Genomic DNA, 12,848 nt, shown 5'->3' with positions numbered 1-12,848 from the left:
GAAATGTCAGTAGCAATGGCGTACAGAGTGAAACCCCGCGGAATTAGGTGCTAATTTTTTTGGTAAAAACGGAGCAGCAGCTGGGTGAATTTTGAAGCAGAATAACTGAAATAACAAGAACCACTGCCCAAGACAGAGGCCAGGTGTAAGGCTATTGAGAAGCTGGGTTAAGTGGGTACCTACTCAAATGAAAGATCAAATGCGTAGAGAAGGGGTACGTACGGAGTAACATGCGTACTTTCACACTTCATCACTAGTGGGAGAAAAAAGAGGGAAAGCCAAAGAAAGGAGAGAAACAAAAAAGCATTGGGTGTATGTTGAGTATCTCAGAGAGAAATTAAAAGGGAACTTCCCAGGCAGAAAGCAGGCTGAAAGCAAGCTTGTAACACCGGTAAGTAAATCAGGTGTATTCTCTTCATTAGCAATTTCTCCTTCTACCTGAAGCACTCCATAAAACGCTGTATAGTAGCTGGCTGTTTGGACTTAAAATGGGCAACAATGCAGCAACACGGTGCTCCTGCACAGCTCTGCGCTAGATCTCAATGCACTTCCCAGCCATCTCATCTTCTCTCTTTTACAGACGGAAAGCAGAACCAGTGCCACAGGCCATTGGGACGGCCATGTGAGATTTGGCAGAAAACAGAAGTATTCCTGACTAATCTCAGTCTTAAACCCAACTACAAATGAAGTTAAAACTATAACTAGAGAATTGTATAGTATTAATTGTAGCCGGATGATCAGTATCTTGACATTGGCTATAATTGCATTCCCTCACCCATATAAATTCAAGCATTAAAATGCACCTTTTAAGCCTTTTCCTTTTCAAACCCTGAATTTTAATCCCATATTTGACTGTCTTTTTCAGCAGCACCAGGTTACCATACCAGCTCATATGAGAGCGCTGCATTTCCACAACCCACCGCAGCTTGTGCAGAGGATCGAAGAATGCTTTTGCCTTGTGCTGCTGCTGCTTCGGTTCACCTGTGTAGTCCAATTCCACAGAGCAGTATTTAATCCCATGGATTCATTACGGAATCAAACAAATGGAGAAGTGATGGCAGTAGAAGAGGTAGGTAAGACTGACAGACTAAAAAGAATTTGAGCTTAAACATAAATGCCCTTTAAAAATTACCATCATCTATTTTAGAGTCAGGTTTGCTAGTTTGTACACTGGCAAATATTGCTCACAAGTATTGTTAAAATGAAAGTTGAATTTATACAAGCAGTATTTTGCAATCCCTTTTATTTATTTCTTCACAGACACCTGTGAATTTCAAATCACAAAATATTGTTACAAAATTTACTGAAAAATTTGGAAAAATTCTGGGAAAATCCACAGTATTGGCATAACTTTTTGTGACTGCTTGTTCACCTGAATTCTTATTGACTTTTACAGATCTTTCTGAGTTTGTGAACGCTCCAGTCAGAGGAAAAAAAAAGGATACCATTACATGGGAAATCTCTGAGAGACCAAATAGATTATGAATGTCAAAATGGGATGTGTAGAACATAACTTTGCAAAACTGAGCAACCCACGTGAAAAAAGCCTATCTCTGACTTTCTAGAATAAGACATGCATGTGGCAATGACCTGAAAGACAAACAATTCTGAGGATATTGATTATTGCTGAAATTCTCTTTTGAGCCAGAAGCCAACAAAGTCTGTGAATGGCTTAAGGTTTTTGTTGACTTAAATGTGACTCAGGAGGTGCACGGTGTGCTGTTTGCCTACACGGAGATAAGTTTTGTTTTACAGAAATACAGCAGTCCCATCCACACTTAGACTGGGGTGACGCAACATTTCTGAGCACCCGCTGCAATTTAACACCTTCAACAGTATTTTCTGACCCTTCGCAACTCGACTGCGAAGTGCCCTTCTTTGTTGCCTCTTACTGAGGCTTGGTGCTGCAGACAGCTCTGTTCTACAGACCTAATTTCACTTCAGAATGCACAAGAAGATAGTACTTGGCACCTACGTTTTCGGTCTTATCTAGTTTTATCTTTCTGATTTCATGGATGTAATCTAGAAGTAGCTTTTGGCACATAAAGTACTATTCCTCTCTTTTAGATGCAGATTTGAATTTTAAAAAGAATACTGCCTTCTTTGCAATGTCACAGTGAAAAATTCAGATTTACCAATTTAATTGCCTATTATTATCAAAAGCTTCTGAACAGTCATGGTTTTGTCTTAGAAGGCCCCAAATGGGGAGTGCTATTGTATCTCACTCTCCTGATGGAAAAAAAATTATCTAGGATTATTTGCTTCATCTTGCACTTGGGCAGACAACTTCTCGTAGTGCTGCCTATTTTGTTGCACTGAAGTTATCTACAAGAAAAACTAGCTGACTAGCACCTACACTACAGAAATGTGGGCTAGGTGAGTAGTAAGGTAATGAAAAAAACCAACTAAATACCCAAATTACAGACGTATTATCTTTCTCAAGTAAGACTGATCCTTAATGCTTGGAGGATAATAGCAGAAAACAAAAGAAATTAAAGCTGTCAAATGAAGAAATCGGGCTGGGAATACACAGCGAAGTGGTAATAATACATGTGAAAGCCATGAAACTGAATCAGCTTTCCTCCACAGCACCAGCCCAAACTCTCTGCGGCCAGTTGCCCTCCAGGAAATGATCCTTCAGTCACCGTTCTGTCTGCTTACAGAAAAGTGTGCTTCATTCGGGTTTTATTAAATTTAAATCTTTCATTACCAGTGCTAGTCCACTGCTGCATTACACTGAAGTATGAATGTCAGTTAACTCCGAGTCCTCAATAGCTCCAGCTGGAAATGCCAAAGGGTTATACATTTAATAGATATCTAAACTCCATTTTTCATTCACTCACCTCTGCTTTGCAGCTCAGCTGTGAGTTGCCTTTCCAAGCTCTCTCTTAGTTCTCTCTCTCTACAAAGCTCCATCTTTAACTCTTTCTTTTCCTGCTGTATCTGCTTTTCCTGGACTCTCGCATTGTCCACAGCCACTTTCAGTAGGCCCTAAAACACACACAAATGTAAGAGCTGAAAACAGCGGTTTGTTTCAGCAGCGACAAAGTTCATCCATTTGTTTCTTTTACACCCTCTAGGAAAACAGAAAAAATAAAAGCAGGAACCTATAGACCTGGAATGCAACTGGGCGTTTGTAGTAGCTAACTGTTACATAGGAGCAGTTTTGTGGCATGGAATCATTCAGTGTAGCTTTTGCTAATTCATCCCACTGATGTGGTCTATTACAAACGGAGGGCCATATCATTGCTGACCTCGGTCAACTGCAGGGAGAAGCAAAGGAGGAATAATGAGACTGGTGAATTTTAATCTGACCATTATTGCTAACTATTAAGTCAAAAAGACAATATATAAAACCCTTTCACGATCGATAATGCCAGACAGCGGAAACCTAAGCATTACATTAAATAAAAGAAATTAGAATTGCAGATATAAAATAGTTTCTGAAACTTTTTAAAGAGATTGAAAACTAAACACATTTTATCTATCATGACATAGCCTGGCCCTATAGAGAATAATTTACCTGAATGTTGGTTAATAGTGTTTCTACTGATGAGAGACCATCAGCAAAAAGAAACGGCGCCGGAAATCCAGGAGGCAAGGCCTGTCCAGCCAGTTGGACTTTATCTAAGGTTGGTTTCATTATTGGAATGGCAATTTGGACCTCTTCTGTAAAGATAGGTTTAAAAGCAACATCAGAAAGCATTGGAAATACAGGTAAATGTAATTTCTAGAAACTAGCATTCTGTTTACCTGGAAGTCAAAATACAAGCGCGTTAGTAAAACTGGCATCGTTTCGGTCTTTGGGCAGCTGTGATTGTTGCTAAGGTAAGTTTGCATAATAGTACAGAACAATAATAAATATATTGAAGACTATAACATAGCTGTAATAGAGTATAGACTATTATATCCCAAATTCTACAGAACTATACTACAGAATTATACCAGTATTACGCAGTTCATAAAACCTGAATGACCTTTCTTCATTCTATCACATTTGCTCTTCTGTGATGTGCATTTTTTGTTGCTATAACCTTGACGAAATTCTAATTGAGAAACGTATCGCATCTCTCTACTCCTTTAACGTTACCCTTCCCATACTCAGCAGTAAATAATCTCCACTGAGTCACCCCCTCCTGCTTAGCCAGCACCAGCTCCACACTGTCAGTAAAGCGTCAGCGCAGGTTTTCTTAACAAGCACCTTGCTACTGTCAGCCTTTCCAGTCACCGGCGGCAGCCACGAGGGCTTTGCCGCGTTCTCTCTGCCCGCGGTGCGAGGAGAGCGGCTGGCGGGGGCCAGGGCGCTCGGGCACGGGGCCTCGCTCCGGCGCTTTGCCGCGCAGGACTGCATCGGCGCATCCCGTACAAATCGGGGCCCCGTCACTTGCTGTTTCAAATAGGTCACGTTGTTACAGATCAGGCTGTGCGCGGACAGTAGAAATGCGTATCCGGAAAGAAACAACATTAGTAATTATTTTTCAAACATCCTTTAAATTTTGTGGTGAATCAGTACTATTACCAATGAACTCACATTTCTGAATAGGATAATTTAAACCTATATTAGGATAGTAAATGTTTCTCCTTCTCTCCGATCCCTATGAGCACTTCTTCCCCACGTATTCATTTAAACATCAAGTTAATTGCTGAAAACCACAAAAGTAAAATCTGCCAGCAGTCTTTAAAGCCAAACTCTGTACTTTTCTTTTACTCTGAAACGTTAAAAAAATATTTCTGTGTAACATTCCAGGGAAAACCAGTCTATGTATACTATGTTTCCGCCCTTGCAGAAATCATGAAGAACATCATCTCAGCAACTGCTTTTTAGCAAAGCTTGCAACTGATGCGCTGACCAGAAGTTCACGACGCACGTGCTCTCTAAGGGCAACTGCACAGCCAGTCCCGATAGTTTCATCTGTCAAGTGTCTTGGTCATGTAAAAGCCACGATTTACAGGGAGGCCACGCCATATTCAGGCGGCCTCCTTCTCCCGCCTCGCTCATTAAAAAAACCCAAACAACCCCAAACCTCAGAAAGAATCTGACAACAACGAATTAAACCACGGTGCCTCCACAGCAGTACCATTACCCAGATGCTCCGAACTCCAGGAGCACCTACTGAGCGGCAAGCGGTTTTTGCTGTGTTTCTAGAACACACCTACGGACAAGGAACCAGGAGCATGAGCCGTTTTCAAGTGTTCCTTGCAATCTCCGTTTAGGGAGTATTTTGTTTTCACCGCCGGAGTTCATTAAACGGAACATCTTTATAATGATTCTTCAGGACTAACAACAACAAAAGCCAGTAACCTCTACACCCTTCACAGCTATCATTTTAGAGCTGTGTTCATGTAACTTAAATGATCCATTTAAAAAAAAAAAAAAAACAACTCTGATTAACATACTCAGACCACGGAGTTCGTGCTGATTCAGATACACCATTTCTCACATTTAAATATCTTACATCAGCGGCAGAGTTTTTAAAATAAAGTGATTAGTTGTGTACGATGCCACACAGAAATATCATCTAAGCCAGGGAGTCACAAAAGACTAAACAGAAGCGGCATTTGGAAAAGAAAGGAATACATGAAGTATGCATAACAAAACTATAGCTGCTTTAAAATCTCTAGAAATCTCTACTATTTGGAGATGAAAGTAATAACATTAAATTGGCCGAAAGGAAAATTACTATTGACTGCGAAGACAGGTTGCATGGTCTATGGTTTGTAATGTTACTGTACAGCAGATTGAAGTTTCCAAATAGTATTACTCTTCTTTAAAGAGATAGACACAGCTAAATTAGGTGCTGCTTGCTGCAGTGAGGATCAAATGCAAAAAGAATCATATTTCATCAGACCTAGTCAGCACCAGGAAAATAAATAGAAATATAAGAGGTATGCAGGCAATGATTCATTTTGATAATCTGGCCCAAGAGAGACACATAGAGACAGCACACAGATCTAAGCTTCTACCAAAAGACAAATAGGACACCGAGGGTGGGAATTGGGATGACAGTGTAGCAGAGGTCACATCGATTTTCAGCAGCAGTTTTCACACAGATGAGATAACCCTGGACTCTATTTGGCCCATTGTTCATATCCTACCTGTCCCAGAAGCAATAAATTTCCAAGTCCCAGAAAAAGGGCAGTAAAGAAGAAGGATTCTACTTATGACTTCTTATGATTAAGTTTTTGTGCTAACCAAACATGCTTTGCAGACCAAGGTCACATTGCATGTTAAAGTCTGTAATAGCTGAAAACTAGAAGCAGCATATTATGTTTTAGCGTCTATGGGTGGAAACTGTCAAACCATTCATCATTTTTTTTTTCTGATTGAAATCACACTCTGCAAAGATGAATGATAAATGCATTAGAAATCTATTTCAATCTTGTAATAGGTCTTCACATCTGAATGGTGTCTACATCTTGCCCATATTCTGAATAAGTGCACAGTTAGGCAGAAATTTATTAGCTAGACTGGAGAAATCATAATTGGTAAAGCAATTAAAAATGGCACGTGTTGGAAGCATTTTTTGTGGATTCTATCAAATGCATCTCTTTCTTTAATAGAAAAAAAGATGTTGATTTAAGCATTTTGATTTTAAAGAACACTAAAAATATGAATGCTAAAAGCTGCCCTCGCACATATAGCACAACAGAATAAGCAAGAAATAAAGCTGGGACAACTACAATCTAACCAAGGACACAAACAACCTTTCTATTTATTGAAGCAAAGTGGGAACTACTTTTATTGAGCTTGTTTGTTAAACCTGCCATGCTTTATAATAGCAGTCTGGAATCCATTTAGAGTGCCGTCTTTTTATTTTAATTTCTAGCTGGCATCCAGATGAATAGACAAAAGCAAGAATTATATTGTAGAGAAAAGAAATACACAGTAAACACTAACAGTGAATGGAATATTATCCCAGGAAAGCACATGGAAATCTGCTAGAAAGTTTCTTGCTCTTAATTCATTATACTAAAGTATTTCGTCTTCTGTCTTCTGCCTAAATTGCAGAAATAGCGATTAGAAAATAAAGCATCAAGCTACGGACTAAACGCGGCACTGGGAACAGGAGTAACGCGAATTGCTCCCTGCATGACAGTGCGTGGCCCGAACCAACAGGCAATTTTTACTTGCCAGCTGCTCTGTATTCTTTCAGAAGGTATGTTTTTAAATCCATCATTCATATACCTGATACACTTGACATGTCACATCCCTCTCAACACACGGTAGAAATATTAAAGCTACAATTTACATATTGCCTAACACTAGTTAGACCACCAAGTTATTTCCTCACGTACACTTCAAAACTGTATCTATCTGGAGCTCTGTAAGCATTATATGTGAACCTCACCTCAAATAGCCTACAGAATATAACTCATGCATAAAATAAATACGTGGCATATGGAGAAGAGAGTAACAATTCATACGAAATTTATAGTTATTAATCTGTTAGTTACTACCCAAGACATTTGCTCTCAGAAAGCCTTCAGCCAGCATTAATAAGATGGTTTTGAACATAGATGGCAGCTGGGTCACTCCTTTTCCCTGCCTGTGGCATACAATTTAGAAACCTAAGGACTAAAATGGTTTATCGCAATTATAATTCTTTGAGCTTCGTATCTGAGTGATGGGGATTACATTTAATGATGCACAGTTACAAAAACACAGCCTAGACACTCTAACGGACCCTTTTGACCTTTAATAAAATAAAACAGAGGACCAGCAACACCAGCTGAGTTGCGCGTGCTACTCATCTCTGAAAATAAGATGCTAAGTTTTTACTTGAAATAGCATTATTTGCCCAAAGATCTTAGAGAATCATCCAAACCAATATATCTTTATTGGGGCAAGAGGTCCCTTGGCTTCCAGTTGTATACTTACACCTACTTCACAACAACAGTGAAGCCGCAGCGGTGTCCAAACATGGGTATTTTGACAGAATCAGGGCCCAAATTCAAATTTTTGACTGCAAAAAGCAGTTTTCCAAAAAAGTGAGACTTCTTATTTTAATTTTAAACCTTAGCAACTTCTGTGTTGCTTGACTAGAAACTAGTAGAATTTTTTTTCTTTTACAGTAAGGTAAGTATGAAAAACCTGTAATCTGAAGCATTGCTTCTTTCAAATATTTTGTATCGGTAAGTAAGTCTGCAAGGACGGGGTTATCTGCCTTCAGCGTCTTAACACCTCTGAAAATCCTCCATAAACCTCTGCCTGCCGCCTTCTCCCTCACTCATTGCTTCTCTGCCAGGAGCTGAGCGCTCCTGTTCATCAGTGAGAAGAGAGATACCTCCTCCTAACCTGGCACCAATCAGACTTAGAAATTTACTGCTTTAACCTTGTGATTCAGGTGCCAAATTTAAAGTCACTGCTGTTTTTCTTAATTACAGTCCCGAATGAACAGGGTCAATGAATGCAATTGGGGAGTAGCTGATTAATCCACTGCACTAGCTTTAAATCAGACTTTATTTCATTTTCAAATGACTGATACCACTTGAGAGCACACAAGCATTTTTCGCTACTGAGCTTTGCCATAAAAAAAACTTGACTTTAAAAATAGTATGTAATCATTATATATACATTTCCAGGCTGCCTTGAAAGGCATCTTAAAACTATCACAAAACAGTACCATCAACTGTGCTCCGCTTCACGGTACCCGCGTCCGAGCTGGTTCTCACCTATGTGCTCTGAAATCGGCTGATGTTGTCCTGAAGAAGTGTTTAATAAAACCTTTTCATTGTTTTCAACGCAAGGGGAAAATGCGGACCACGGCTGTTACATTTAGAGCAATGCGCTGGCTTAGGGAAAACCGAGTATTTGGAGTAGTAAAAGAGGAGGAAGCAAACTGTGCAAGCAGCGCATCCACCACCTTTCCGCAGACCCGCTCGCAGGAGCGAGGAGGGCGCGCGCCCCTGAAGGGCGTCATAAAGCAGGCACTTGGTGTTTGAATAGCAGGAGGAGGCAAAAAGCAGAGAAATGAAAATTTCACTAGAAAAGGCTGAAATTACAGTTTACAAATTGTCTTTATCGCTGTACTCTTTATCAAGAGGTGCGTAATTATACAGCTTTGACATTTTCATCAATGTACTCTCATTAATAACACAGAAAATTATACCTATTTATAACTTCAACATATTTACAATATACTCTGATGTTCACGTGGCACTGACGGTAAAAACACCTGAAAATATTTTATTAATTCAAACCTTAAAAAAAGGCCCCGAGTGAGATGAGCTACTAGGTCTGCAATAATAAAAACTGAAATTGAGAAGTGCAGTAAATCACTAGCCAGACATCAGAACTGCAGTGTTTCATTGCAAGTAACCTCAGTCTAAAGTTTAATATGTACAGATTAAGAAAAACAAATACAGTTGATGTCACCTGATTAAATTCTGCTCATTAAGGAGAACCACAAGTACAACTAAGGCTACTAATAAATATATAAAAAGCCTTCAAAACTGCTATCTCTATGTTCGCAACAACTATTTACAATTTATCGTTTGTCTGAGTTATGATTATACCCGCCGTCTCCTAGGAGCTGCTCCTCAGGCAGGTTTTGGTAATCTGGATTCCAAAACATTTCAAGTGTTCTGCGCTTTAAGTTGCTGCTTAATCTACGCAGAAGCTTAAGTGCTATCGATCTGCATTCTCCATCTGGCAATTCAAAGCAACTGGTTACTTGCAGCTAGTAACAGTCCCTTGTCATTCCTCACACCGACAAGAAGCATTATTTCTACTGACAACAGAGAAAAGTGAAAATGTGAACTACTCAGTAAGAGGCTAGTAATAAAATGACTGTGGCATGGAAGAAAAGAGGAAAATGAGACAAAATCAACAAAATCCTCCTCATGGCCATTATCAAGAGGTTATAAAATTTTTCTCAGCTAAGTCTCCTATTAACATTCACACAGGTTTTTTTGGTGGTGATTTTTAAGCATCACTGCAGTCTGACTGTTCTTCTACTGAGATTTTAAACTGTCAGATGAGAATGGGTAGGAGGAACTTGCCAAGAAAAAAAAAGATTCTTCAATTTTCTTGGCGGATTCAGCTTTTCCCTATTAATGTTGAGATTATTTCTTCAACTATTTTATTGCAAATATTTATGACTCCATATGGAACAACAGATGTTGAAGGGAAGGGATAGCAGAAAAGACTTCATTTTCAGCAATTACCCTGCTACTTGTTGTCATACTGTAGGTGTTCTTAGTGCATCTATTTTACATACCACCCTGTCCTTTCACACACTGCAAAAATGTCAGTTTGGATAATTAATGTAATAACTTTAGTCCAAATAATTTCCACAATATTCATTTATGAAAAAAAATATATAAATAGGACAACAGGAGGAAGAGATCAGGAAGGAAGGGGGAAGATAGGAATTGCTTTCCCAGTCCTTCTGGAATATCTGCTCAGGAATCAGTTTCTTGCAAAGCTGCATGAGGTCCTTCATACGAAATCTTTCCCTTTTTTCCTTTGAGACAGATTACAGTGACTGCCACCAAGAAGAGAAATCATCCAAGACACAGAAAACCAAAGCTATCCAAGAAGCAGTACAATAAACAGTAAAATTATCGCATCAGAAAGGTGCAGAAACACGGGCTGGGTGTGATGAAGATAAATAGGAACAGGTTGATGCTGTTCAAGCTGAAGAAATGCCTGCTAACGGAACTGTCAGCCTACCAGCACGGGCAGCCAGAGCTGGCTGGAGAGTCCCCGTCCCCACCGGGCAGACGGTGAGGTCCACTCGCAGGCAGAATCGCGCCTGCTCTGCCACGTCCTCCGGCAGCACACGCAAGCCAGCTCCTGGCCACGCACTACTGCGATTAGCGAGGCATCACGCTCAGATCAACGAACCCTGCTTTAGCGTGTAGCCAACGCCTGCGCACAGGGGGCCTGGGAAGCAGCGGGGGGAGAAGGGCAATAACTCAATCCCAGCGCCATGCTAACTGCTGCTACGTGGCTTCTGGACAGACGGTAGCTCCCAGTTGGCGTAACTTGCGGAACGGGCAGGAGAAGCTGGCAGCTGCCTGCAGAAGCCACCTACACAGGTCTGCCGGCAGGGTGAGGCGGGCGGTCGTGGGCAAACTCTGCTGACGCCACGTACGTCTGTAAATGCAGTACTCAAGAACTGACAAGCAGAACTGTCTACCCAAAAGGCCTCTGTGCCTCCACAGTTAGGCAATCTCTTTCATGTCCCACTCGTAATAAAAATATACAATGTGCTTTTAAATAATTTTCATCATCTACTCCCTTTATTGCAGTATTTGGTAGTATAACCAATAATTTGAAACAGATCTCATTAGAAAGACTCCATTTTTTCCTATTCACAAACCCCACACAACTATATAAATGCTTCCAGATAGCTGTGATCAGCGGGACCAAATTTTCACCAGTATGGCACACACGCTCGTGTTCCCATTTTGCACCTGAACAACTCCACCTGCCTGCTGAAGCTGCAAACGTGCCCCCAGGAAAGGCTGTTTGGAAGTTGCCTTCCTGCTCCAGGGAACTATCCGAATGTCAGCTGTGCACGTGCTAGGTGCAAAGCCTGTGCTCCTGATTGCGGGCAAAACCAGGCTGGAAGCAAGACACTCCCTGCCTTCTGGGGTCCAGGCAGTAAACGTAAGTCCTCCCTGGCCACAAGCAAACCTGAAGGCATACAGAACGGAGCAATAAGGAATGATGTCATTCCCTGCCATCGAAGCTTAGCCATCACCAGCAGAACTGACCGGCAGCCAGGGAGCCGGCTGCGGGGCTCTGGGCGCCACCAGAATAAGGTAAAGGAACTCTAAACCTCAAAGTTAGTAAGTATAAATGTTTCTGTAACGTGTTTGTCTTCTGTAGAAGTTAATACACAGTTAATACTATACAGAGACTATAAATAGTTATGTATTATATGATTTATGCTAATATAGTAATTATGACACACGAGATAATTCATCTCTTAATATATTTTAAAACAGTACCAAACTAATATCAATATTATTACTGTTGAGTTCAATTTCTTAAAGTACATGTATAACCGGCACTTAAGACCTCCAAATATTTGAAGCAGGCAGAGTACTCCATTTCCTGGATAGTCCTGGATAATTATTCCTGCTTTATTAAGGTTTATTTTACAACTGTGTAAAATAGGTTATAAAGGACAATTCTGCTATTATGTCCTCCCCTGCTTAGGCTTAATAAATATTATATTCCACACCATCCATTAAAGCCAAGCAGTGGAGAAAATAGGAGTGGTAGTAATCTCCTCTACAGATGTAAAATACCTTTAATAAAATAAGGGTGTATAACAGTCAGGAACAAATTACTGAGGTCTGCTTTAATAAAATAGTACCCTTAAAGAAGTATTACTCTTAAGGTACTGACATTCCCACTGGTGATGCAGTGTATCCTTTCAAAGCAGTATAGCTTGTTAAAATGGCAAGATATCTTTTTGCAATAGAGTGTTTGTGTCCAGGCAGATACAAGGTTTGTATAGAATGCATCCAGGGAGCCATAAAACTGGTGGGAAACATATTTCTCTGTGGTATTTTAGTACTTCGAAAAATTCAATCACTGGGAAAAAATGTTTTGCTGTAAACATCTGAAGAGCCTTATAAAAGCAATGGCTTCCCACAGCACCTGCTTAAATAATTTTAAGAGGGAGTATGTCTTTGCTCATCTTCTAAAACTTGGAGAAAGCTGCTCCTATTAATTTCCCCGCTGCTGTCAGGCCAGGGCACTTTTAATCAGAAATAATTATGAGTGCAACTGGGGGATGTTCACCAGCAGGATTCCTGCACTGTAGGAATAAGACAACTTTCAAAACTGATCGCTAGGAGAAATGTGATTGCCTTAACAGGAAAATATA

General features: G+C 40.3%; 1 protein-coding gene across 4 annotated transcripts in view; it reads right to left on the bottom strand.

The window, feature by feature from the left end:
* Positions 1-12,848, bottom strand: part of DACH2 (dachshund family transcription factor 2) — a gene marked incomplete at its 5' end in the record, with an annotated part of 310,111 nt that overhangs the window by 14,665 nt on the left and 282,598 nt on the right. For all 4 annotated transcript variants that reach the window (XM_082322935.1, XM_082322936.1, XM_082322937.1 and 1 more), the window contains 2 exons: positions 2,844-2,991; positions 3,524-3,669. In XM_082322935.1, coding sequence (XP_082179061.1) covers positions 2,844-2,991; positions 3,524-3,669 — 294 coding nt within the window. The remainder of the gene's footprint in view (positions 1-2,843; positions 2,992-3,523; positions 3,670-12,848) is intronic.

This window comes from Platalea leucorodia, assembly GCF_965183815.1.
Source record: "Platalea leucorodia genome assembly, chromosome: 10".
In the NCBI taxonomy this organism is placed as follows: Eukaryota; Metazoa; Chordata; class Aves; order Pelecaniformes; family Threskiornithidae; genus Platalea; species Platalea leucorodia.
Note: the sequence above shows the minus strand (reverse complement) of the source record. Positions and strands in the feature narration are given on the sequence as shown.